A 25729-nucleotide genomic window follows, 5' to 3' on the forward strand; every position below is an offset into this window, starting at 1 on the left:
TAGACTAGCTTATGCTTGCGACTTCGTCCGCGTGGACCCGCTATTTCACCGCCTTAGGGCTTAAATTTCCAAAAATTCTTTCCTAGGGGATGCTTATGTCACAATAGCTATCTGCATACCAAAGTTCAGCCCGATCCGTCCGTTAGTTTGAGCTGTGCGTTCATAGATCAGTCGGTCAGCCAGTCAGTCAGTCAGTCACACATCTTTTCCTTTTATCTCTATATAGTATAAAATAAAGTCGCTTCCCGCTGTCTGTATGTATGAACGCGTAGATCTTTTAAACTACGCAACTTATTTTAATGCGGTTTTCACCAATAGATAGAGTGATTCAAGAGGAAGGTTTATAGCTATAGTTTAAATCTCAAAAAATTAGAGATCCCTAGAGAAATTGAAATAATGTGAATTAGGTCGGAAAAAATCCTCTCATTTGAGAGTTTTCGAGGCAAATACACCTCAATGACACCACATTAGTAGTATCTACATTGCAGCCATGTGAAGCCGGGGCGGGTCGCTAGTATACTATGATTCACCGGAATTTGAGCATCATCTCACACTTCGCGTGCGGTTCATACTTCATAGGATCTTGTTAATCGAAAACGATACAATACCGCTCAACTATCGACTCGGTCATAATCAAATTAAATCCTTATGATGTGAAGGATTGTAAACGTCTCCTAATTACAGCCTTCACACCGCGCCGTGGAAATAATTACGATAGTTCTCACAGGGGTGACAGAGACAGGATTATTAGGTTTCAATTGAGGGAAAGAGAGGACGGTGTGGTGCAAACAATGTGTGAAATATGTTCCTTTGTGTGGCAGGAAGTGGCTGCAACGTAATAGAGCCTTTTATTGCAGTTTTGTGTATGAAATGGTCTTTTAACCTCTCGTAAAATAATATCGTGTAATATAAACTCCTTCAGTTGTAATAGCTCAATGCAAATTTTACATTATGACCTGCCAGTAAACAGGTTCCCCTAACTAATGCCTACCCTGGCTTCAAACCCTGTGCACGCCACTGCCTACACTAAGGTCAAGCCCGCAGCGCACTGTGAAATTTCACCACGTGGTTTACCGGGGGAACGCTGATATGCTTTTTATCAAAGAATATCAAATTTAATTTAATTGAATTTAATATAATTTATTAATATTACATAAATAGTTGGTACACAATATAAATCAAAAACCTAAATAGTCTCCAATGAAAAATTAATATCTACTTATTAAAAAATTATGTCTAGTTACAACTAAATAATTGGGTATAGCAAGAATGATTCCACGTGATTTTTGAAAGATCTAAATCCCTAGGCGAATTCTCAAGCATCACCTATTTGGTACAGAGGTAGCTGCATTCCGGAGATGGATATAGGTAACTTTTGATTCCGGAAAATCAAAGTTTTCCCACTGGATTTTCCAGAGTCTTCAGAGAGTTCAGAGTCATCATTTAGTAGTCCGTAATTTAAATAAACGTAAACACAAACTATCTACTTACGTACTGAAATCAAAAATCTATAGATTTTCAATTATTTAGTCGATTTTATGCGGAATGACCCGTCTAATGCGAATAATACAGGGTGTAACCAGAACGCTATTAGCTATGAGCCAAATCTGTCAAGTAGTTTTTGCGTGAAAGAGTAACAAACATGCGCACACACAAACTTTCGCCTTTATAATATACATAGTGTGTGATGTGATTAAAGAAAGGAGGATACCTAATTGATGTGAAATTCAATCTCAGCTGATCACCACAATCACAATCACAATATCACATGATATAGATACGCAGATTTAATCGTGCGATGTGTAGTTCAGTTGCGCGATTGCGGTAGAATGACAGCTACTTACAATGTCACGATCGCAATCACTTCTAATTGGTTGACGCTTGCTCGCTATTGGCTACAATACCTTGTTGCAACAAGAATAGCACAATTTCAGCCAATCACAACAATTTAGATTGTAATAATGATTGGTGCAGGTTTTACGAAATCGCCCTACAGTCGACGCAGTTCGATCATCGCATTACTCATACGAGTAGAACAAAACAAGCGAAACGCCATCGAATAAATATCAATCTGACGTCGGACACGGTTCACTTTGTATTTTCTGACATTATCTAGGGTTTTGGTCACGTCCTATATTGTAAAGATATTCTCTAAGCCTCGCTTTCAACGTTTACGCAGCGACGAAATCGAGCAAATTATTGTTTTAAGTCATAGAGCTATAACTTAGCTTAATCTTGTAACTAAAAAACTTTGATGTAATCAACTGTATTGTATTCTGAATTTACTGCGATACCACTGGTGGTAATAATTTATTTGATTTACTGATACATCATCAGAAAATTTGTGTAATTTTAATTTATTTGGGACTTATCTAGTCTCAGAATAAAAACTGAGCATATTTAAAGCTTAGAATAATCTATTTTAGCGTTTAAACTACCGTGAGTGATTTCCATTATAAATACTATCTGTCCCGGCTTACTCACGTGTGTAGTCGACGTTAGCCCGACTAGTTTCGACGGATGGGTTCGAAACTAGTCGGGCTAACGTCGACTACACACGTGAGTAAGCCGGGACAGATAGTACTTAGAATAATCTACCTACTACTAATATCATGCGAAATCATCGTGCTAAAATGTTTGTTTGTTGGTGTGTCTTTCAATTACGCTGCAATAGAATGTGAGATTGGCGTGAGTTTTTGCATGGATATAATTAAGGACCATAAAACTTAAAGCTAGCCTTATCTAATTACTATATAAATCATGACCGCGTGGAATGGTGCCAAGAATACTGGCTGCATTTCCGCGCTGGACAGCCAGGCTGATCCGTTGCGCAAAAAATGAGCCAGCCCTTCTGTCACCAGATGAGGCTCCATGGCCCCAGGGTCTCCACGGCAAACGGCACAAAAATGTAACTCTCTATAAGAGAGGCATACTTGCGCCGCTTGCCGTTTTCAGCTGTTTCTGCTGCGGCTCCCGGTCTTGATGCTGTCTTCCTGATATGACACGGGGCCAATGTGTTCCCAGGGAACCAGCGTCAATCCATCAGGTCTCTTGCCATCATCCCGACTAATCCCTGCCGGCTCAATGAGCGCAGGAATATTTTTGGTGGCAAGAGCTCTTTTAATTGTATCGTTAAGAGAGCCATGCCTAAACAGCCTACCAGAGCTCCTTTGGCATTGAGAAATTAAGAACCTGAAGTCTGACGTAAAGTTACTTTTCGTCCCGAAAAAGTAAAAAGTTCATATCTTATGGGATTTCAAAAACCTAAATCCACGTGAATTAGGTTTTCGTTTAGGTTTTACTTTATGGTTTTGACTAGATGAATCTAGTTATCAACAAAACACCTAAGTACTTTATTACTCACGCATTGTTTGCTATCATTGTTATATCATGCTTCAAGAGTTTATACTATAAAACAATAACAATTACCACAGTGCAATAATCATTTTCATAAAATAAGAAGGTAACAAATGAGTCAAATGGGTTTCGACGGCGAACTCAACGACGACAGCAGCGTTTAACAGGATTACAATGTTGATTATATTATATTCGTGACAGCAAAGTAATAAATCTTGGGACACATTCTGACACGTCACTTTGACCAATTATATCTAGGTATAACCCAAATGAAATCATGATTTAAACGACTTGTGAACACAGCTTTAGGACAATATTAACACTGGTCGACACTCAACGCGTAGATTAATTAGTTACCTATAAACTAAAAAGTAGTAATTAAAAACCGGTCAAGTGCGAGTTGGAGTCACACACGAAGGGTTCCGTACCATAGTGCAAGTTTTTTTTAAACTTAAGATCAATCGCGACGCGTCGAGATGGCAATCGGGGTATAAGGCGGGGGTCGCCCCGCTTACCCGCAATTTACCCTCGCTACAATTACCGTTACTAGCGTATGTAATTGTATAGTAATTAATAATTATACATTTTTTATAGACTTAATGAAAAGTGAACATTAATTTACACCGCACTTTTAGACCAAAGCCACACCAAAGCACTAGATAAAAACTGAGACTGGTGTTTGCAATTTTCAGCCCAAATAGACCATAGTCTGTGCTAGGGCTGACAAAGATCATCGACCTTACACGATTTATAGATTTTCAGACTTAAAAAATCAAATAGGTGTTTGTATGTAAGTGTACCTACCTAGTTAGTTTTAAATACTCTGTGCTTAGTTTTTCATATGCATACTATGCCCGTGTGTTGTGGACACAATTTTTTATTATAAGTGTTAATTTCTCATTGGAGACTGCTTTGGTTTAAGTGTTTTTATATATATACTATCTAGTTAACTAATTGTAACTGTTTGTCTCTACAAAATAAAATAAATTAAAAATTAAATTAAATTAAATGTACTATTAACTATGCATGGAAGTATTAACTTTGCAATGCCGTAACGGGGTTTCATGTTATCATGAAAGCAAATGAATAAAAAAAAACCCGCACCGGGTTAACTCGGGTGCTGTGCGGGTGTGCGTGGCGTAGGTACTATAGGTAGTTTTTCCATACAAAAAAAATTAAAAATATCTCTTTGTTTTCAGACACCTCGCAAAGTGTTGAGCGACTAAGACGCGCGCAGTTACCAAGGTATGTGGTGACGAGTGACGACAGCACCAGTCAGCTGTGTGAGACATTAAAAAAAACCAGCCAAGTGCGTGGCGGGCCACGCGCAGTGTAGGGTTCCGTAGTCACAACTTAGCCATGATAGTTTTCCTTTAAAATTGTTTATACTACTGCTGTGAATTTTTTCACGTTCCTGTATAACTACCATTTGGCTGATAAAGAGGGGGGGGGGGGAGGTATTACGAACGGATCTAGAAATCGAAAAATTATGTTCCCACACCCACGTTATTTTTAAAATATCAATATTTATACCCATGCCAAATTACAGATTTCTAGCACTTATATAGTCTCTGAGATTAACCGAGGACGGACGAACGGACAGACGGACGGACATGGAAACTATAAGGGTTTCTTGTTTACTACGGAACCCTAAAAAGCTAAATGATTTACGACACTCATTGCACTCATTGAGTGTTGGCTTCCATTAGAGTTACCTGCTTCTAGAGATATTCAGGATTTTCCTGTCTCGGAGAAAGTTTCATAATGTTGTTAATAATATCATATTAATTAATAATTTATTAATGGAATAATAAAAGTTCAACACATTAGCCGTAGCGGCATTTAGGTATAACATTAATTTGGATTTCTCCTCTTTTGGATGACTTCCGCACTATTCTACCTTGTCAGCAATCCAAGAATACCAGATAAAACATGTGCTAAGATCAACGATTCAAATGAATTCATAGAAAAATTTATACATCACATTATATCAACTCGTGCGCAGCTCCCTACGTCCTCTTGTCGGTACCGATGGCGGCGCGCTTTTATGTTGAAGATTGATAGCCATAATATCTATGGTGGAGTTAAAATGTACGCCATGTGTGTCGTTATTTAAATTTATTAATACCTCTTTGTGCTTAATTGTATTGATTTTGAATATTTATTGGCAATTTATACTAATATAGTGTGGGTATAGTAATTTTTGATAGGTTTAGCTACGCGCCTTGATTAATAACTGGTAGGGTGGGTAGATCACCTATGAGAATCATATACAAGAAGTTAGCCCTTGACTGCAATCTCACCTGGTGGTAAGTGACGATGCAGTCTAAGATGGAAAAGGGCTAACTTGGAACTTCCAGGTTAGCCCTTTTCCATTGAAAGGGGTATGTCAGGTTTTAATAAGCCCATGCCCCTTTGGTTTCTACATGGCATGGTACCGGAACGCTAAATCGCTTGGCGGCACGACTTTGCCGGTAGGTTGTTAACTAGCCACGGCCGAAGCCTTCTACCAGACCAGACTAGCAATTTAGAAATTATAAAATTCCAAATGCCTGCCTGGAATCGAATCTGGGACCTCCCACTAAAGACCAAAGCGCTTACTACTGCGCCAGGGAAATCGTCAGGTACTTTTATTTATTGAATGCAGATATCTGTTATCAACGCATCGCCGGCCCACTACTGAGCACGGGTCTCCTCTTAGAATGAGAAGGGCTAATAGGCACAGCCCTTCTCATTCTAAGGGCCACGCTGCGCTGGTCCAGTTGTGTCTGTGTGTCTGTCTCTCTGTCTACTAGCTTTTCACGGCCCAATAGTTAAACCGATTTTGATAAAATTTGTACATATTTTTTATAAGCACATAGGTTTTTATCCCCGAAAATCAAAGAGTTCCCACGGGATCTTCAAGAAATCTACATTCACGTGTATGAAGTCGCGGGTTTCATCTAGTAATAATATAGAACGAAATTATGAAGTTTTAAACTTTTAAAACACTAACCCTCTAACAAATTGACCTGGAATAGCGGTGGAATAGTTATACTCTGTTTTGTCTTTTTCCTTCAAATGTCAAATTACTGATGACAGAGAAAGACAAAACAGAGTATAACTATTCCACCGCTATACCAGGTTTATTTGTTAGAGGGTAAGAGACTGCGTAGGCAAGCTGGAAAAATCAAACCAATAAAAAGTGATCTAGAAATCTAAAACTTGATTTGGTAGGTGGGCCTTCCCAATCGCCGCGTCTGAGGTCAAACCGTTTAACAATAGTCAATAGGCCCAGAAAAATAGAGCACACGATCATAATCTGAATCTTGAGACGGGTACTCACTAACGGCCTCCTGAAGGTATTTTCTGACAGGATCGACTGCCAGTACTTGAATCACTGTTGTATGATTCACGTGCTGGCAAATCGATCCTGTCCTAATTTAAATAGTTATAGATTTTTTACTAACAAATAGGTTTAAGTTTCGTGTAATTACTAACACTAATATTAATAATTACTAACAATTAGGTTTAAGTTTCGTGTAATTACTAACACCAATATGATCCTTGTTGGTCGAAATAAAAACATTTTTTTTTATTTTTTATTTTACTAAGGCTGCTATAGAGCGTATTTTGACTTTGCTCAGACTTTACTTGAGATGAATTAAGTATGAGCAAACGAAATTCCATGGACACGTACGAAGCGATGTGCCTTCTTGTTTTTAATTCGAACCACTAGGATATGGAATGCTCTTCCCGCCTCTTCCGACATCAGTTTTCCCCTCCAAATTTATTAATTATAACTAATTATTAGGAAATTGAACATTTTCAAAGCTAGCTATACCACTCGCGCATCCGTAGCTCCCATCAATAGTTCCCCCATCCGTAACTTTTAGTTATATGATGTAATGTGTGGCATAATTGTACGGGAGCGGTGTGCAGGCTCGACCGTACCAAAGGGGAGATCTTCCACCGAGCGGTTGGTTTAGCTCGGTAGCGCAAGCTGGGCCGACGGTTGTATCTTGAAACTTCTATATATAGTCCAGATTGCCGAACACTCTGTTAGTGCGAGTACTGTCGGCGGTACATTAGTTCGGGACTACGTCATCGATTGAACAGCGCCATCTAGCTTGTACTGTGGCAACCGCCACACAATTTAAGAAATAATGTTTTTCTTTCTTTCTTTCTCTCATCCATAGCACGCATCCCTCCATATTAAAAACATAACTACGTTGAACCACCAAACCCACCAATCCCCCAATCCACCAATGTTAAGCTATGTGGAGCAATGAAAATGATTGGTGGAATATCACATATCCATAGCAACGTAGCATAGCACATCTCTCCAGGAAAAGCAGCCTTAAAGTGACAGTATCAGATACACCTCTAAGGGCGGCTCGAACGGCATCTTTGTAAATCCATATAATTTCGATCGATGAACTGATGCGCGACCGCAGCCCGGATGTAGCGCTGCATTCGCGCGTTTTTAGGGTTCCGTACCTCAAAAGGAAAAACGGAACCCTTATAGGATCACTTTGTTGTCTGTATGTCTGTCCGTCTGTCTGTCAAGAAACCTACAGGGTACTTCCCGTTGCCCTAGAATCATGAAATTTGGAAGGTAGGTAGATCTTATAGCTGACATTTGGGGAAAAATCTAAAAACCGTGAATTTAGGGTTAGATCACACAAAAAAAATTAAATTGTGGTCATGAACTAATAATTAGTATTTTCAACTTTCGAAGTGAGTGACTATATCAAGTGTGGTATCATATGAAAGGTCTTCACCTGTACATTCTAAAACAGATTTTTATTTATTTTTATGCATCATAGTTTTTGAATTATCGTGCGAAATGTCGAAAAATTACGACTGTAGTACGGAACCCTCAATGCGCGAGCCTGACTCGCACTTGACCGGTTTTTATTTACATGAATTCGCAAAGCAGCGCTGCCTCCGCGCGGCACTTTGCGACAAATTTGAAGGCGTCCTAAGTCAGTACCCGGCTTTACATTGTGTTGGTGTCCTCAATTTCACTTTAATTGGTGTTACGAAAAAGTAGATCAATCGCTTCGATATGGGGAATGTTAATAAATCATCGCTTTATTTCGACATACGATACAAATCCAATAAAGCTAGATGCGATGTGCGAACATTTTAACACTAATTCCGCTGGCCCTGCGCTAGAAAACATTTTTGGATATGAGTTAAGAAAACAAATAAATGAGTGAAAATCTAACTTTGATATAATACTTATTTATATTTCTGCTAGATTTGAATGCTTTTTACATGTACATATATTTTTAATGTAGATAACAGGTACATAGGTACCACAATTAATTTTTGATGTTTATATTTGTCGATATTTCAACTCAATTGTACGGGTCGTGGTCCCGACGGGACTGCGAGAGAGGTAGTTTGAGCTGTCATGGCCCATGGGCAAAGATAATATATTAAACAAGGTACAGATCGCTCACTCTCTATTTAAAATTGTAACTAGTTCAAGACTATTACTAGATGGCGTCACTTGGTTCGTATGAAATATATTTTTTATGGATTTGACGAAATATCATATTTTACTTGTCTGGTTCATCAAATTTATTTATATTTAGTAACAAAATACAAAATTTTCACAACATCACCATCGGAAAAAGCTAATTCTTAATTTTAATTATTGACTCATTGAACTTTACGATATCCATAGCATTTTGCTTTGGATAGCTGAAGTAGTATTACAAAATTCCAGTAGATGGCGTAATAAAATGACTTGTTACTTGAAAATAAAATTATTATTTTGCCTTTGGATTGGTGACGGTTGAATTTGACGGTGTATTACAATTTTCTGAGTGCTTTTATTTCTTTTCCCTATTTCGTTTGTGAATTGTTTCTGCTATATGGACTCCGAGATTCTGCTAACCCGATTACTTGTGCTTGCTCCTGGATTTTTGATGATGCCAAACTGCTGACCTACGCTTGATACCGGACCCTCTGATGATTGCCTGTGATTTTGGATTTCGTTTATTATTTGAGTAAAATTTGAGTTGGCTCTAAATAAAATTGAGTTTCATCAGCTGTTCGATAGATGGCACTAAATAAATTCGCATCTCACATTTTAGCTTGCACAATAATGCCATCACACTATAAGGAGTTGACCTACAAGGTACCGGCGACTTAAAGGAGTTTTACGCAAGCTTTAAATGAATGTATGACGTTAGCGATCTTACTTGTATATATTATCTTTGCCCATGGGCAATAGCGAACTACCCTCTTTCTTGTTCTTTTCGCTGGAACTTCATGAGCTGTCCAGCAAAATACACTCACAACGTCACTATTAACTTTCGATGTCGTACAAAGCTGTCTTGGTTTGCATAATTCTACCACATCAGCAAGATTGTGGAATCCAGTTGTTTTTCAATGCACGTCCATAAATTGAGTAACACGAGACCTATAGAACTCAAATTGCCGTGCTCAGAGTCGCTTAATCGTTACTTAAGTTTAGTTCAAACGAGACAGAGCTCTCGATCTCTTACATAAATCTGTCTCGTTGTAACTCAATCTTAAGTAACGATTAGCGACTCTGAGTGCGGCTGAAAAACATATTTTGTACCTAATTTAAGTGTGTAATTCTGTGGGCGGTTCTGTGACAAATAAAATTAAATGAAATCATAATATTATTAGGAAGGTATATGGTCTATGCTAGAACTGATTACTGATCATGACATGGATGCCTTTGTCACCATCTTTGTCGTCAAATCTCGCCTTTTATTTCGTCGAGCCAAAATTAATGATCACAAAAATCTGTCCGACAGTTACACCTCGAAACGTCACTCAACCCCAAAATTAAGATAAATGGGGTATTAATGGAAGCGGCATTTAGCGGACGGAGACAAAGGCATACTTAATGGAAACAAATTAGTGCGGACGATATGCGCACGCGCATCGTTTGTCAAAATAAAGTGGCGCGGTGACGACTGCTGACAGTCAAGTCGCGAGTGACAATGTGTGGTGACAGCTCTTTGACAAATGATATTACAATTTTGTTAAGGGCTTTCCTCGACGTCAATCACGTAGATTTGTTTTGCTTGGTCAAGCTGCTTGATGAAGCAAACGGCACTTTTACCTCATACTAAGCTACTACATACTCATGTGTAGAAACCAAAGGGGCATGGGTTTATTAAAAACTGCCATACCCCTGCCAGGTTAGCCCGCTATCATCTTAGACTGCATCATCACTTACCACCAGGTGAGATTGCAGTCAAGGGCTAACTTGTATCTGAATAAAAAAAAAATAAAAAAAAATACTAACTGACCCGCCCCGGCTTCGCTTCGAAAATCGAGGTAGGGGTTGAATTTCCAAAAATCCTGAAACACGTAGGTAGGTATTTCTTCATTTGTGACCGAAAACTCAAATGACATATTTGAGAAACGTGACAATTTGGAAGATTTTCTGTCATTCAATACTTGTTTGTATGGATGCCACCTATTGATTAATACAGGTTTCATGCGTGACCGCTATTTTGAACAAAAACAAAATGGCGGACATGTCGGCAGGCCAGGTTTTATGCTAAAATATTCAAACCCCTTTGAAATATCAAATAAGTAAGTTGCATTCACAGCTGAACTCGGGTCAAGTTCGTCTAACGCCTTTTGATTGGCGCAAATTGTTCTTAATACTTTTGCTCATTCTCATCCATGTTCTCACTTAAAACCAATTTAACTTTGCCGTCATCCAAATCAAATTCTAACGATTCTACACCGTCTTCAACTGTATTAAAATCTGTTTTATTTTTAGCGAGCGGTGTTTTATTGTTGTCAGGATGCGTCACTACATTTCTCGTGGTGATGTTTTGATCAGCTTTAACGGAATTGCCGCTTGACACTGTTTCATTGTCAATGCTGCAGTTAACTTCACTTTCTATATCAAAGTCCACATTATTTCAATCAGTTGTGTTGGTTTGCTTCTATAGTTGATTGTTTTCAGGACTCCTTTCAGCTAATATAATATCAAAATTGATTGTGACAAGTTTTTGTGCCATGTTCCTACGGAATAATATATCTTTAGTGATCCTTCTCCAAAAGACTATCTGTGAGCAGAGTTTTTCAAAAACCTGTTCAGGACTTTATGTGCTTTCTCTAAATCTAAATCTTTTGCAACTGCTTTCTCAACTAGCACAATATCCAAAATACCAGTCTAGTTAATTTCTTTTAACAACATTTGTACGTAAGAATTCAACTAGCTTTTTCCCAACAAAATTTAGATCCCGTGGATTTTAGTTTTTTTTTAATAATAATTGGATGTTCAAAGTTCAAAAAGGGAATTTCTCGAAATCCTCCCTTATAGCTCTCGATTTATCTATTGACATGCGAATTGCGAAACATCATCTAGACCTAGCGGTTTGAGCTGTACGTTGATACGTCAGCCAGTAAGTTTATACTTTTTTATGCAATAAGTAGATGAGAATGGATTTGTTTTACACTGCAGTATTTTTATGATTATAAATTGTTCACTATGAAGTACTCATACAAATACATCATGGTTTGAAGTACTAGTAACGAGCGTACCTATCTGAGTTCTAAAGCATGCTTTCATCGCCATCGCACTCCACCGGCGATCGACCGCAAGTTCTTTATTGCCAATAAAACATGCCAATACTGGAACAGATGTAAGAAGCTTTTTGTTCATTGCTTCTAGAGATCGTAGGTAATAATATTCCAGTTCTTTTTTCGAATTTTTAGTAGGTGTTCTGTTAGTTGATCATTTGAATTCTGAGTTAGAAAATTAAGGAAACGATGTTACTAAATTGAGTTATTTCAATGCTCACGTATGATAACCCCATGAAGGTAGGCAGTAAACAGTGAAGGAGGCCGAGAACTGCGCTCTTGGAAAGGCTTATGTCCAACAGTGGACACATATTTTTACGTAGACCACCAGTTGAGACCACAGCCAAGCACCAACCAGTCATTCACTAATCGAGACGGATACAGGATCAGAATAAAGTAAATTAAAGCCCCGAGATTTAGGCAGATTTTACTACCATATTTTTACGTAGGCCATTAACAGACCACCAGTTGAGACTGTGGTCTCAACTGCAAGCCAAGCACCAAACCAGTCGTTATTAAAAAAGGAGTAGACACGTAAGTATTTTACGGAATTCGAAGTTATTTCCGAACAGCCTTGTTGTTAACCGATATAACCCCGCGGCTGTGTGCTCGTGGTTGGTGGCACAACATCGATACACCTATAGTGTAACAATGTACTACATTTTGTTTTCAAGTCGATCGCGGCCGGTGGTCGACAGTCAATACACTGAATGAATTAGGCAAGGACTACACGGCCACTGTATGGAAAAGTAATTTTGAGAAAGTTCTTGTGCTCTGTCTTCATGCTCTATGTGTCAACTGTCATGTGAAAAGACGATTTTAGCCCTCTCTTTCTTTCTTTCTTCGCTCTGGGCTGGTTTACGCACTTAAACGTTTCCGGATTTAGCCCTTATTTAACACTCTTGGCAGAGTACACCTCACGACCATTCGCCACTTCTCCCTGCTGGCTGCATGGCATACCATCATATATAATTTTTTTTTATTTATACATCATATATAATTTTTTTCTATTGCAAGATAGGCTTGCGCTATCAACTTTTTTTATAAACTCCTCTTCCTAATCGCATTACTCTTAGTCTCTTGACTCTCTCTCACTCTCATACGGGCCTACGCAGACGAGAGACATTGTCCGCGGCTGACAAAAGTCCCTCGTGTTTTTTTTGCCGGTGTTTCGCCTTAGGTACTATTAGCCCATTACCATACTGCAATATAGGTTTTTCCTAGTGCAGAGGGTAGGAACTCATAAATACCGTGTTTTCTGTATTTCATCATCATCATCGACCGACAGACGTCCACTGCTGGACATAGGTCTATTGTAGGACTTCCACACGCCACGGTCTTGCACCGCCTGAATCCAGTGGCTCCCTGCGCCTCGTCTGATGTCGTCCGTCCACCTAGTGGGGGGTCTCCCAACGCTACGTCTTCCGGTGCGAGGTTTCCATTCCAGCACCTCGGGACCCCAAGGTCTATCTGTTTTACCAACAATGTGCCCTGCCCATTGCCACTTCAGCTTCGCAACCCGTTGACCTATGTCGGTTACTCTAGTTTCCTACGGATCTCCTCATTTCTGATTTGATCACGTAGAGAAACTACAAGCTTTTTGTATTTAAGTTGAATAAATATAAATAAATCTTATATCTTATCTCAGTATCATTTGTGCTAAGCGTTGCAGTTCTTAGTGACCCATTTTTGCCCTCCGCGGACAACAGTCGCTCGTCTGTGACGACGACGACGACAGGGTCTTCTCCGGTTGGCCGAAGGCCAAGCGGGGGTACGGGCCTCGAGGCGTAGCCTCCTTACCCGGGTAGGGCGCGGGGTATTCATGTTACCCCGGTGTTGGTCTTCTAGCCGGAATTTCACTGGCTAGGGCCCGCCATCTTGGCTTGGGGCCTCGTGGCTGGTTGCGTTCCCCGCGCTGCGGGCGATAGATTCGCCGTCGCGCACGGGGGTGGTGTCTGGTCCGGTGGAGATCTCCGCGCTGCAGACGATAGGCTGGCTATCGCGCGCGGAGATAGTGTCATATCCGGTGGGTCTCGCGTCGTCATCATCATCGCTAGGATCTCCTGCGTGCCACGCTAGTGGTGGCGGTCGTAGGAGTTCCCGAGGCAGAGGACGCCCGGTCGGTGGTCGAATGGTCAGCGGAGCGATGCCGTGAAGGTGTGTGTAAGGTCCGTAATCCGCGCGCGCAAACATGCGCCGCGCAAGTGTACGGACGTACTCCTCCACGGTGGGCGTCTTGAGTTCGCGATGAATGACATCATTCCTCACGTACCTCGGCGCTCCTACGATCATGCGTAGGCACTTGTTCTGCTGGACTTGTAAGCGGCTCTTCTGGTGTTCTGAACAGAGAGCATACCAGGCAGGAGCCGCGTACGTCAGACGTGAGCGGACATAGGCTCCATAGATCCGGAGCTTGGTCTTCAGTGAGAGGCTTGAGGTAAGGATCTGGTACAGCATCGACGCGGCAGCCTTGGCGTGATCCACGGCGTGATTCACAGTGGGGATCATGCTCAGGCTATTGTCGATGCGACACTCCAAGTAGCACACCGAAGTCTGCCACTCTATGCCCTGCCCTCGCAGTTGGAGCTGACGTAAAGGCTTCCGGATGCCGAACAGGATCGCGGCAGTCTTCCCCACGTTGACTGCCATTCTCCACTTATCCAGCCAATCCGGGAGCAAATCCAGCAGACGTTGCAAGCGATTGGTAGCGATGATCTGATGGTATGACGACGCGAGATACGCGCTGTCGTCAGCATAAAGCGACAACAGCACGTCTTCCTCCCCCTCGCGCAAATGTTCGGCGAGGGTAGAGATGTCGTCTGTGTACAACGCATACAGACACGGGGACAAGCAGCTTCCTTGTGGTACTCCTGCTCATATCGGGCGCGGCTGGGAGTCCGTGCCTTCTATGGATACGTAGAAGGACCTGCCTTCCAGGAATGAGGCTACCAGCCGCACAATCGCGGGTGGTAGATTGGTGGAGAGGAGCTTCACCAGGAGTCCAGCGTGCCACACTCGGTCGAAGGCCTTCTCTATGTCGAGGAAGACCCCGACAGTGCAGTAGCCTCTGTTTTTCTCACTGGCGATAAAGTTAAGTCCTCTCGCTAGCTGGAGCGTCGTTGAGTGATTACTGCGAAAGCCAAACTGCTCGGCCCGTGGTTGTAAGTGCGGGGCGAGCCTTCGCAGCAATAGACGCTCGAACAGCTTGGCGATGTGCGGCAGAAGGGTTATAGGTCGGTAGCTTCCTGGAAGGCGGCGGTCCTTTCCCGGTTTGGGGATGGTAATAACCTTCCCCAGTTTCCAGGACTCCGGAAAGTGAGAAGTACGGAGTACCCCATTGAAAAGCCTAGTCAGTGCAACGAGAACTCTTTTAGGCAGCTGCTGTAGTGCGGCGATCTGGATTCCGTCGTCACCTGGCGCCTTCCTTTTAGGGAGCCGGAAGAAGACTTTCCTTAGCTCAGACGGGGAGATGAATTGGTCTCCCCGGAGAGAAGGTATCTGGGCCGACAAGAAATCCTCTAGTTGTTGGTTGATCGCCGCATAGTGTCTGGTCGCGATGTCGTTATTGGCCGGTGGGTTGGGGGTAAATTGTCCCTCCATATACTCCGCCATGATCTCCGCTCGGTCTATGGGGGAGTATCTTCGTCTACCCTGACTATCTAGAAGAGGGTAAACGGGTGAGTCTGATCCGGTAAGTGTCTTGCACAGGTGGTACAGCGTTGTTTCGGACTCAGACGCAGCGTCGATGGTTTTCTCCCATTCTTCATCTTCGCGTGCGACGAGCGCTTGCGACACTTCCTGTGCAAGACGGTTGAGGTCACGCTTGACTCTCGGACAGCGAGTACGCGCCCATAGTTTGCGTAAGGCGCGCTTCTTCTCGAGCTTGTCCCGGAGCGAGCTCGGTAGCAGGTCCCGTCGCCCAGTATGAAGCGTGATGGTGGTGGCCTCGTTTTTGGCCTGTTGAATGGCTGCCGTAATGGTGCAGATGGCGCGGTCAACATCAGCTGGGGTGGAGATGGGTCCTGCGAGCTCGAACTTCGACAGCGCAACGGTGTATTTCTCCCAGTTTGTTTTAATTCTGGGAGGACGCGGTATGGTGAAGTCGCGCTGGAGATTGAGAGTGACCAGTATCGGTAGGTGCTCAGTGTCGAGCTCGTACATGGGCTCGACAGTGATAGGGTGGTCAAGCTGCTAGTGCAGCACGATGTCCAGAACATCCGGCTGCTGGCGGTGGTCTGACGGTATATTGGTCGGCGCTCCTGGACCCAATACACCGTAGTAGTGGCGTTCACTGTCCTCGAGTAGCATCCTTCCAGCCGTGGTGTTGAGACGCGAGCCCCATGCTTGGTGCTTCGCGTTCAAGTCGCCCACGACTAGTGTGGGGATTTGCGACTCGAGGATTGTGTGGACATCGGTGCTGCAAAATGCCTCGTTTGGTGGTCTGTAGGCGGCATACAGATTGAGCTCCTTATTTCCAGCGTGAACACGCACTCCCTGCGTGCGTAGAGATCTGTATGGTGCATGTTCTAATTCTTCGTGTACTAAGTCTCTGCGGACCAGGGCTGCCGTTCCTCTATAGGCGTAGCCCCGGGGAGAGACTTCATCGCGCCGGTACACGAAGAAATTCGGTATTCGGAGCTCCACATGTTCCGCGAGCTTTGTCTCACCCAGGAGGATAACATGGATATCCTGCGACTGGGCGAGCGTAATGAGCTCACGGATGTGACCGCGAATGCCGCCTGGGTTCTAATATAAGATCCTTAGCAAGTATGGAGACGCGCAAGTACTGCCATTCCTGCCGTGATTGCCGGTATTGCGCCCTGTCCCTGTAGGTAGGCCGTCCACCCGGTCATGAGTGCCTCCACTACAACCCGGACGATGCCCATGATGTCCGGGTTGGTCTTCACTTCCCCCTGGGTTCGTTGAGTAGCGGAAGGAGTGTCAGATGGAGCATGAGCGGGCTGTTGAGCGGGGCGTGGGGCGGTGGTTGGTTGAGTGGGCAGCTGTGTAGATCTCGGAGCAGTGTGTTGAGCACGTATTTGCTCCGACACTTCCGCAGGCGTCTCGGCCCGGGTATCAATTGGAGTTGATGCTGTGGCGGGTTCTTGCGTTGTAGCGGGAACCCGGGTAGGTATTTGGGAAGCTTCTTGAGTAGGCTGACGTGCAGTAGTGTCGTCTTGCCTTGTTTGCCTCGGTTGAGGCGTTGAAGCTGCCGCTGGTGAGGCACGACGTGGGCGAGGCGCACGATTCCTTCGCCTGTTTTTACCACGCAAGGGTTGACCCCGTTCAGTTGGTGGGTTTGCGGTTGCCGCTAGAGTTGGCGCAGCGTGGATAGCTGATGATGTGGCGTTGACTGGTGGTGCGGTAGTTGGCGGCGCGGCAGGAGGCGCGGCGGTAGGTGCTGGGGCAGTTGCGGTCCTCTGCTGTTGTTGCTGACGCCTAGTTGGAGCGCGCGGCGGGCCTGGGGGAATGGCGATGCCTCTCCTTCTTGCCTCTCTCTTAAAGAACGCGCACCGGCGGTCATTCGCAGCATGATTTTGGTCACAGTTTGCACAGGTGGGTGCTTCCTCCCTAGACCTTTGGCAGTCCCGGACAGGGTGTTCACCCGCGCATCGAACGCAGCGGAAGGGTCTGAAGCAGTTGGCTGAGTTATGGCCAAAGACTTGACATCGGTGGCACTGCGGAGGCTTGCTCCCTCCTCGCCAGGCTTCTACTGTCACTTGAGGCATATATAGGAGCTCGGTGATGGAGTAAAGATCTCGGAGCTCTTCTTCAGTCATATGTGCCAGCCGCACGTAATACGTGCAGCCATGTTTGTAACGCGGAGGTGGAATGGCTCGCGCGGCTTCAGCCGGGAAGCCTAGTGCGCGAAGTGCAGCGACAACCTCATCGGTGGGTGTCTCCAATGGAAGTCCTCGAATCGCCACCTTTGATGGTATTTCTGTGGCCGGGCTGTAACAGTACCAAGAAATGGTACTATCTTGGGTAGTGGCCTGGGTTAGGTAGCGCTGTACAGCCCGGAATTCTTCGGCGGATTTCGGTAAAAACCGCACACCACGTCCTAGCGGTTTTGCGTTAGGCTCGTCTGTGCAGGCCATAAGGGCCGAAACACATAAGCGCGTTGCGGCGCCGCGCCGCTGAAATCGGCAGTGCGCTATAGCGGTGCGGCGCCGCAACGCACGACGTGAATTCCAGCGTTATGACGTCATACTTGTTGACAAGGATGCAGTTTGTTTCTAACACTCTTGCAAACAACACGTGTCAACCGAGAAGCAGTTTTAAAATTAAAATGTCTGACGTTGACGTCGATCTGTTTATATCTTCGGTTCAGGAACACCGTTGTTTGTGGGATACTAGTGACGAAACCTATAAAGACAAATTTATAAAACAAGAAGCATGGAAAAGCATTTGTGAGATCGTTTATGTTGATTACAAGGAAAAAAACTCAACCGAAAAATCAAAACTGGGTAAGTAGTAACATATAGTCTTAGGCAATGATATTTTAAACTAAAGATAAGTTACGTTCATAGTAATTTACGTTTTAAATCTGTTCCTGTGTTTAAATCATTACCTCCCAGCAATCCAAAACTGCACACATTTGCAAGTTTTACTGATTAGCAAACCAAAAGATATGAAATAAAACGCAATTGAAAGAGATAGCTATAATTTTAATGGTTGCACTTCAAACGTTTCTTGTGCATAGAGTAACATTTATAGTCGTAGAGTGGACACTTGATTCAAAACTATTCAAAAGTACATAGATAAGAAATAAAACATCTTACAAAAGTAAATCACATTTATTGAAAATTTTAACAGTGAAATAATTAATAATGAAAGAAAAGAAATAAAATACACATTTTTAACCGACTTCAAAAAAGGAAGAGGTTACTCAGTTCGACCGTATATATGCTTTTTTTATGTTTGTTCACAACATGTTAAATAGTTTGAATCAAATGTATTAAGGTATTATTTGTATTTTGAACTGAGTAGGTATACGAACATTCATATTTTGTTTAATTGCCAACTTAGGGCGCCAACATCACTGGAAAAGTAATTACAAAAATCATTCCGTATTAGATGTGGGCTTAAATTATTTTCATTTGCTGTGGGCAAATGCAACATTTGCAGATCAGAATCATCAAAGATAATGTCATCGGTCGCTTGTACTCCATCTCGATTCAAAACAAAGTTGTGCATTACACAACATGCCTTGATAATGTCTGTCGCAAATTCGTATTGCACATTCATAGATCGATGAAATATGCGCCATTTATTGGCTAGGATGCCAAAAGCGCACTCGACATATCTTCGGGCACGACTCAGTCGATAATTGTAAACTCTTTGTTGTACCGACAAATGTTTTCCTGAGTAAGGGCGCATGACGTTATTCGAAATTGAGAATGCTTCATCTCCTACAAAAACAAATGGAGTTTCATTTTGAGAACCTGGTAAAGGCTTTGGTACAGGAATAGGTAATTTGCGTGTCATAATCAAATCATAAAGTTTAGAGTTCTGGAAAACGGTGGAGTCACTTTCCTTGCCATACGCTCCTATATCGACAAAAATGAATCTATATCTAGAATCTACAAGAGCTAATAAAACTATTGAATTATAGCCCTTATAATTGTAAAACAGTGATCCACTGTGCGCAGGACATGTAATACGGACATGTTTACCATCAAGAGCTCCTATGCAGTTAGGAAAATTTGCTTTCTTGTCAAACTCAATAGCGACATCTTCTAGAACCTGTTTTGTTATAGGAGGTATATTTTGACTTGATAGATGTTTCCATATGGCGCGACAAACTGTCCTTACAATTTTTGCTATTGTACTTGCTCCTCGGAAGTAATTCGTATGCATGGTTTTAAAGTCACTGCCGGTTGCTAGAAATCTAAAATGAAATAATAATTAGTAGGCAAATAATAAAATAATACAAATGTAGGTATAATCAAACTCAAACCGCGCAGGTAATAGTGTTGCTAAAGGAATAGATTTTCAAAGATAGACAGGTAGTTTTTCAAAGAAGTACTCAATAAATATTTTACATTATGGTTGTTCTAGGCAAAGTCAATCAGTTTTTAACTTGCCTAAGTCAAGAAAAAGCAGAAAATTATTCTTTTTCGGCGGCCAGCCATTTATATGAAATTGGATGGACCGAAAGTACTTATGAAAGTTATATCAAATTTTATATGTAGTATAAATGGAATCTAGGGAATTTTAGTCTTTATTACTATTTTTCACTTGTGAAGTTTTTTGTTGCAGGTAATGATTTAGTCAAGAAGTGGAAGGCCATAAAAGATAATTTTGCTAAATATCAAAAAAAACTAAAAGATGCCAATCGATCAGGAGCTGGAGCTGCAAAAATTAAAGAATATCACTTGAATAAACAATTACAGTTTTTGAAAAAGGTTTCACAAAATGCAACTGATTCCAGTTTATGCGTAGCGGAAGGAGATATTGAGAATGAAATAACGGCATTGCCTCGTTATAAAAGTCAACCACGAAAACGAAAGGCAGATGATAAGGATGATATTGAAGAAGATTTATTGGCAATATTAAAAACACCGGAGAATAGACATTTGCATTTTTTCAAGGGGATTTTACCATCTCTACAATCGTTAAATGAGAATCAAACATTGATATTTCAAAGTCGGGTGCTTCAAATATTAACCGACATTCTTCAACCTTCAATTCATCAAAATACACATCACGGCTATAATCAAGAATATCAGCATCAGGGTTACAATCAAGGATATTCAACTATGAGATACGATAATACGGTTCAGAGTGGCTACCACACTTCTACTCCTGGAAGTTCGATTACTGAACAGAGGACTACCTCATCATCAAACCAACAACGTCCAATAAATTCACCATTTTTACTGGACGAAACGTCAGCTACTTCCTATGTTTCACAAGATGAGGAGTTTGATTTTTCTTAAATTGATCATTACATTTTTTAAGGCCTATTAAAGTATTCTTAAAGTAAGAAAATTGTATAATGCAAAAAGCTTAATTTGATTCTGTCTTGTTTCATTTGAACCTGGCTTTGTACCACTAGGTACCCCCAAACCATGAACACTAGTGATGCAAAATTTTTATCGACACCCCGCTAGTACCACAGGTGTATAAAGCCAGGGGTACAAATAAAACTAAACATTTGATTCCGAGTGCCATAAACATCAATAAAAAAAAATAAGAAACCTATTTGTTTTACCTTAAAGTTAAGCCCAGCATTTCCAAAGCAGTAACTGGTTTTCTTCCTTTATTTTTTTTCTTCTGTATATATTTTGATAACTCGCTTAATAGCTCTTCAAATGATGATATACTCATTCTAAAGTAGGCAACAAATTTTTTTTCGTCTATCTTTAATGCTTCGTATTTTTTAGAAAAGAACTCGCCATTTGGATTCATACCCTTACTTAATGGATGTATCCAGTATCTTCTTTGCCGTATTTTTAAGATAGAATAATGTCTTCTTAATAACAAATAAGCAATAAGTTTATTACGATCCATCGCAGAGAGACGTCTATCCACACTCAAAAATCACGAGAAAATGGTTGCCCTACCATAATGCCCTGTTTCGCGACGCCGCAACGCGGCAACGCAACTGCCGATTTTGGCGTTGCGGCGCCGCAAAAATAAGCAGTTTGCGTTATGTGTTTCGGCCCTATGAGATAAGTACCGTCGAAGGGGCGCGCTGTGGCGCTACCGGACGTATATTTCTTGGGTCACGAAACGAGCGAAGTGAGCCGAGCCTGAATGATCCAAATGCAATGTACACCTAGCCTTATAATCATACATATTCACACTTTTATTTAAAGCTCCACGTCTCGATCTTTTATACGCGCGATGAAAATGAGATCGGTCAATAGTACCTACCAAACTACTGAAGTTAATACATTTTATAGTTGCACGGAATAAATCATTGATGGTTTGCTTAGGTAAACTTTTTTTTTTTTACGGGCGCGTTTGGAACCCTCGTAGCTTTAGTTTTTAAGTTCGCGTAAAAATTATCACCACTAAGTGTATCATCTTACAAATGCAACAACGGACTTTCAAAAAGTGTAATTATAATTTATTACCTATTTTGAATAAACCATTATGTTGATTTGATTTGATTTTGATTTAAATCCTATCTACTGAAGTTAATAAATTTTATAGTTGCACGGAATAAAACATTGATGGTTTGCTCAGGTAAACTTTAATTATTTACCAAAATACTAGACTGTAATTTAATATCGTCATTGGTCCTGCATGTAATATAATAAATTGTAGTACCTAGAGTTAGCCATTGTAATTGAGTAGCTCTCAATAGAGTTCACAAATTCAAATACCTTGGGCACTTGCTAACCGAGACCCTTGGAGATGATGATGATATGGAAAGGGAACGCAGGGCATTGTCAGTCCGAGCGAATATGGTGGCCCGCAGGTTTGCCCGATGTACAGATGCTGTGAAAGTCACGCTGTTCAAAGCATACTGTACATCCTTATACTCGGCAAGCTTGTGGTTTCAGTACACGCAAAGGGCTTACAATGCGCTGCGAGTCCAATATAATAATGCGTTCAGGATTTTGTTGCGGCAACCTCGGTTCTGTAGTGCATCAGCTATGTTTGCTGAGGCGCGGACAGATGGCTTCGATGCCATCTGGCGCAAGAAAACAGCATCACTGTTGTCCAGAGTCCGAGGAAGCAGCAACGGGATCCTGCGCATGATAGCGGGCAAAATGGATAGTCCTCTGTTGGGGAAACTCGTGCAGAGGACTAAATCCCTTTTAGTTATTAAGTACTAACATAGTGATTAAGTATTTTGTTACTAACTCCTGAGTGTTTAAGTATTAACATAGTTATTAAGTATTTATTGTTACTAACACATAATGGATCAATTGTTGTCCGACTTAATAAATAAATAAAAAAAAAAAAATTGTAAACCTATAGCAGGTCTATAGATGGAATTAAAGTGTTCGAAATAACACATTCCACAAGCTTTAATTTCCAATGTGCATAAAGGTCAAATCAAAAGCATCCTTCTCAGAAACGTTTCATCTGCAACAATTAGCATTTAGCAAGACAGCTCTTGGAACCGACCTAACAGTTTAACGGTATTAAAGTACGTGTAACCAATTCACAAAGGGGGAGTCCCTTCAAAGCGCTAATGACAGGCGGTGACAGTTCGGAATGTCATAGCTGTCAACGCGAAAATTCACGCGTTTCTTTCGTCGCTCAGTCAGCGGCTTGGACGATTTAACCTAAGGACGCGCCTCGCATGATTATTCCCCTCTGTCAATAGTAATGGATTTTTAATCCACTGCGTTTATAAACACTGTTTGCGGAATCGATTTTGTCATTGTCAGAATCGTTTTCGATGTGTGACGACGTCTTACACGCTGGGTGAAAAATGCCTGTTTGTGCCGTTAGTGAGTGCAAGAACAAATCAAACACATCAAATTTACAAAAAGATGGAATTTCATTTCATAAGTAAGTATTTTTGGTGTAATAAACGCTTTCTATAAATTAAATTACATAAATTATTCTAATAAAATAACAATCGAGAACTTTACCGATTCAGTAATTGAGTACGTAATAATTCGGTAGAAACGAGTCGCACTCCTCACGAGACTATATTTTGTTTTTTCTAAACAATTGCAACCCTCGATATATACAAATTAGGTTAAAATTTGAATACGCGTGAACAGCATGAAATTACGTAGTAGTACGATAGTGATTGCGGTTCGATTATCGATATCGATGAAAACATTTTCTTTATTATTAACGACTAAATTACCGTCTTCAAGTCAAGTAAAGAATAGTTATTATTAATTACCACAATTTTTTTGCTACCTATACTTGTAATAAAACTGGTCGATTTCTGTGATTTCACGTACTTAATACATTTAAAAAAAAAATTAAATTTATTTCCAAATATTGATGTTCACGATACAGATAATACTGTAAATCATAAAATTGAGCTGGCAAAAGCCGTGATGAATAAATATGCTGATACAAGGATTTCATACCTAGCCCGAAAAATTAACTCTGAGAAATGTATTAGGCATATTTACACAAAATTAATTCATTTTAAAAATCAATAAATAAAATAAAGATATGTCGTTGGTTAGCTGCAATAAAAATTTATGTATTAAATCGCCAAGAATATACATAACATTAACCTAATGGTAAATAATGACGTGTTAAAAATAGAAGAGGCCACCGTGTGTGTTTACTAATTTATTTTCATAGTATCATATCTGTCTTATGGAATTTTGCTGTGGGGTAAAAGCGGCAGGTATTGAGAAAATTTTTGCATTGCTAATTTGTAAGGGCAATACGTGTTATCTAAATATATAAAAGGGAAAGGTGACTGACTGACTGACTGACTGACTGACTGACTGACTGACTGACTGACTGACTGATCTATCAACGCACAGCTCAAACTACTGGACGGATCGGGCTGAAATTTGGCATGCGGATAGCTATTATGACGTAGGCATCCGCTAAGAAAGGATTGTTGAAAATTCAACCCCTAAGGGGGTGAAATAGGGGTTTGAAATTTGTGTGGTCCACGCGTACGAAGTCGCGAGCATAAGCTAGTATTTAATAACTTACATTTAATTTTTTTGGACAAAGAGTACACTATATTGGAATTACCATGTAAACCCAATGTGCAATAAATAAATGATTGATTGGAAAGAAAAAAACATTTTATTGATTGATATACCTACTAATTATGTTTGGTAGGCTTTTGCGCGGTCAGGTTTATTTTGTATTATATAATAATATAAGTCATTAATAAGCACATTTTCACTATCGAAATTTTAAATGAAAATTTCGTTATATAAAAAAATACAAAAGATTAAAAATGATATAAAATAAGTAAAAAAGTATGTGCATATTTTTTAAATAAATATTTTTCTTATTTTTACGTTGCATTATTAGTTTTTGGGATAATTACCTATTAAGTGAGGTGAATGTATGCAAGAATACGCTACGCTGACCAAACACTGGTTTTAAGTAATTAAATACGAGTAATAAATTCTTACTTCTACATTTGTTTCTGAAAAACTATCGATATATTTTAAAATATCGATACGGTAGCATCGCAAATCAATTTGACTGTCTTACACTCGTTTGTATGTTGATGTATATAACTTATTAGTGTGCGTAAAATGTAGTAGTGTTGAAGATTTAGATATGTGTGTGTTAATAATGACACAAAACTTTGTTGAGTGAGTGTGTCAAGTTGTCTATGTAGTGTTTCCTCGTCCCGCACCAAAAGTGACAGAAATTTTTATTCGTAGTATTAGGCGCGTTACAAGTCCATAGGTTAAATCGTCCAAGGTCAGCGGTCTACTTTTGGGATCTTTGTTTGGGATATTGTACTGATTTACTGATTTAAACTTTGAACCGTTTAGTAAAAGTTGTCTTTATTTGTCAAGTTTTATGACAAACTAGCTTATGCCCGCGACTTTCACAAATTTCAAACCCCTAGTTTACCCTATTTGGGATTGAGTTTTCGAAAATCATTTCTTAGCGAATGTCTACGTTATAATAGCTATCAGCATGCCAAATTTCAGCCCGATCCGTCTAGTATGTAATTTACGCCGTTCCTTGGTAGATCAGTCAATCAGCTTTTCCTTTTATGCCCATAGCAGAAACTTGTTGACTAAATTGTATTAAAATCGCAATGAGGGAAAAATACCTATAACAATTCATTATAAATCAATAATCAGAAGGAGTTCCACTAATCACTAATATTGTCACATTAAGTTTCCACTAATGTATTTTATAGTGATTGAAT

At 40.8% G+C, this 25729-nt stretch overlaps 3 protein-coding genes and 1 long non-coding RNA gene across 4 annotated transcripts in view; 3 read left to right on the forward strand and 1 right to left on the reverse strand.

Moving 5' to 3' along the window:
- LOC117990099 (uncharacterized) overlaps positions 1 to 25729 on the forward strand; it is a 278450-nt gene that overhangs the window by 172123 nt on the left and 80598 nt on the right. The window contains exon 3 of the mRNA XM_069504362.1: positions 4557 to 4602. The gene's annotated coding sequence lies outside the window, so the exon portion shown is untranslated. The remainder of the gene's footprint in view (positions 1 to 4556; positions 4603 to 25729) is intronic.
- The window catches only part of LOC117990200 (arrestin domain-containing protein 17-like), a 436990-nt gene that overhangs the window by 150591 nt on the left and 260670 nt on the right, over positions 1 to 25729 (forward strand). The window lies entirely within an intron of this gene.
- On the forward strand, positions 18049 to 21134 carry LOC117990096 (uncharacterized). Its single transcript, XR_011237778.1, has 2 exons — positions 18049 to 18398; positions 20194 to 21134. It is a non-coding gene; the product is annotated as an uncharacterized lncRNA (long non-coding RNA).
- LOC117990095 (uncharacterized) lies at positions 18710 to 21606 on the reverse strand. Its single transcript, XM_034977540.2, has 2 exons — positions 21149 to 21606; positions 18710 to 19822 (listed from the first exon to the last, which is right to left on the reverse strand). The coding sequence occupies exons 1-2, from the start codon at positions 21445 to 21447 to the stop codon at positions 18934 to 18936; spliced, it is 1188 nt and encodes a 395-aa protein (XP_034833431.1). The 5' UTR covers positions 21448 to 21606; the 3' UTR covers positions 18710 to 18933.

Source organism: Maniola hyperantus, chromosome 17 (assembly GCF_902806685.2).
Source record: "Maniola hyperantus chromosome 17, iAphHyp1.2, whole genome shotgun sequence".
In the NCBI taxonomy this organism is placed as follows: domain Eukaryota; kingdom Metazoa; phylum Arthropoda; class Insecta; order Lepidoptera; family Nymphalidae; genus Maniola; species Maniola hyperantus.

Coding starts and splice junctions, on each gene's coding strand:
- LOC117990095 (XM_034977540.2), bottom strand. CDS start 21,447: ATGGATCGTAATAAACTTATTGCTTATTTGTTATTAAGAAGACATTAT. Junction 19,823..21,148: donor ATGCTGGGCTTAACTTTAAG/GTAAAACAAATA, acceptor ATTTCATTTTAG/ATTTCTAGCAACCGGCAGTG.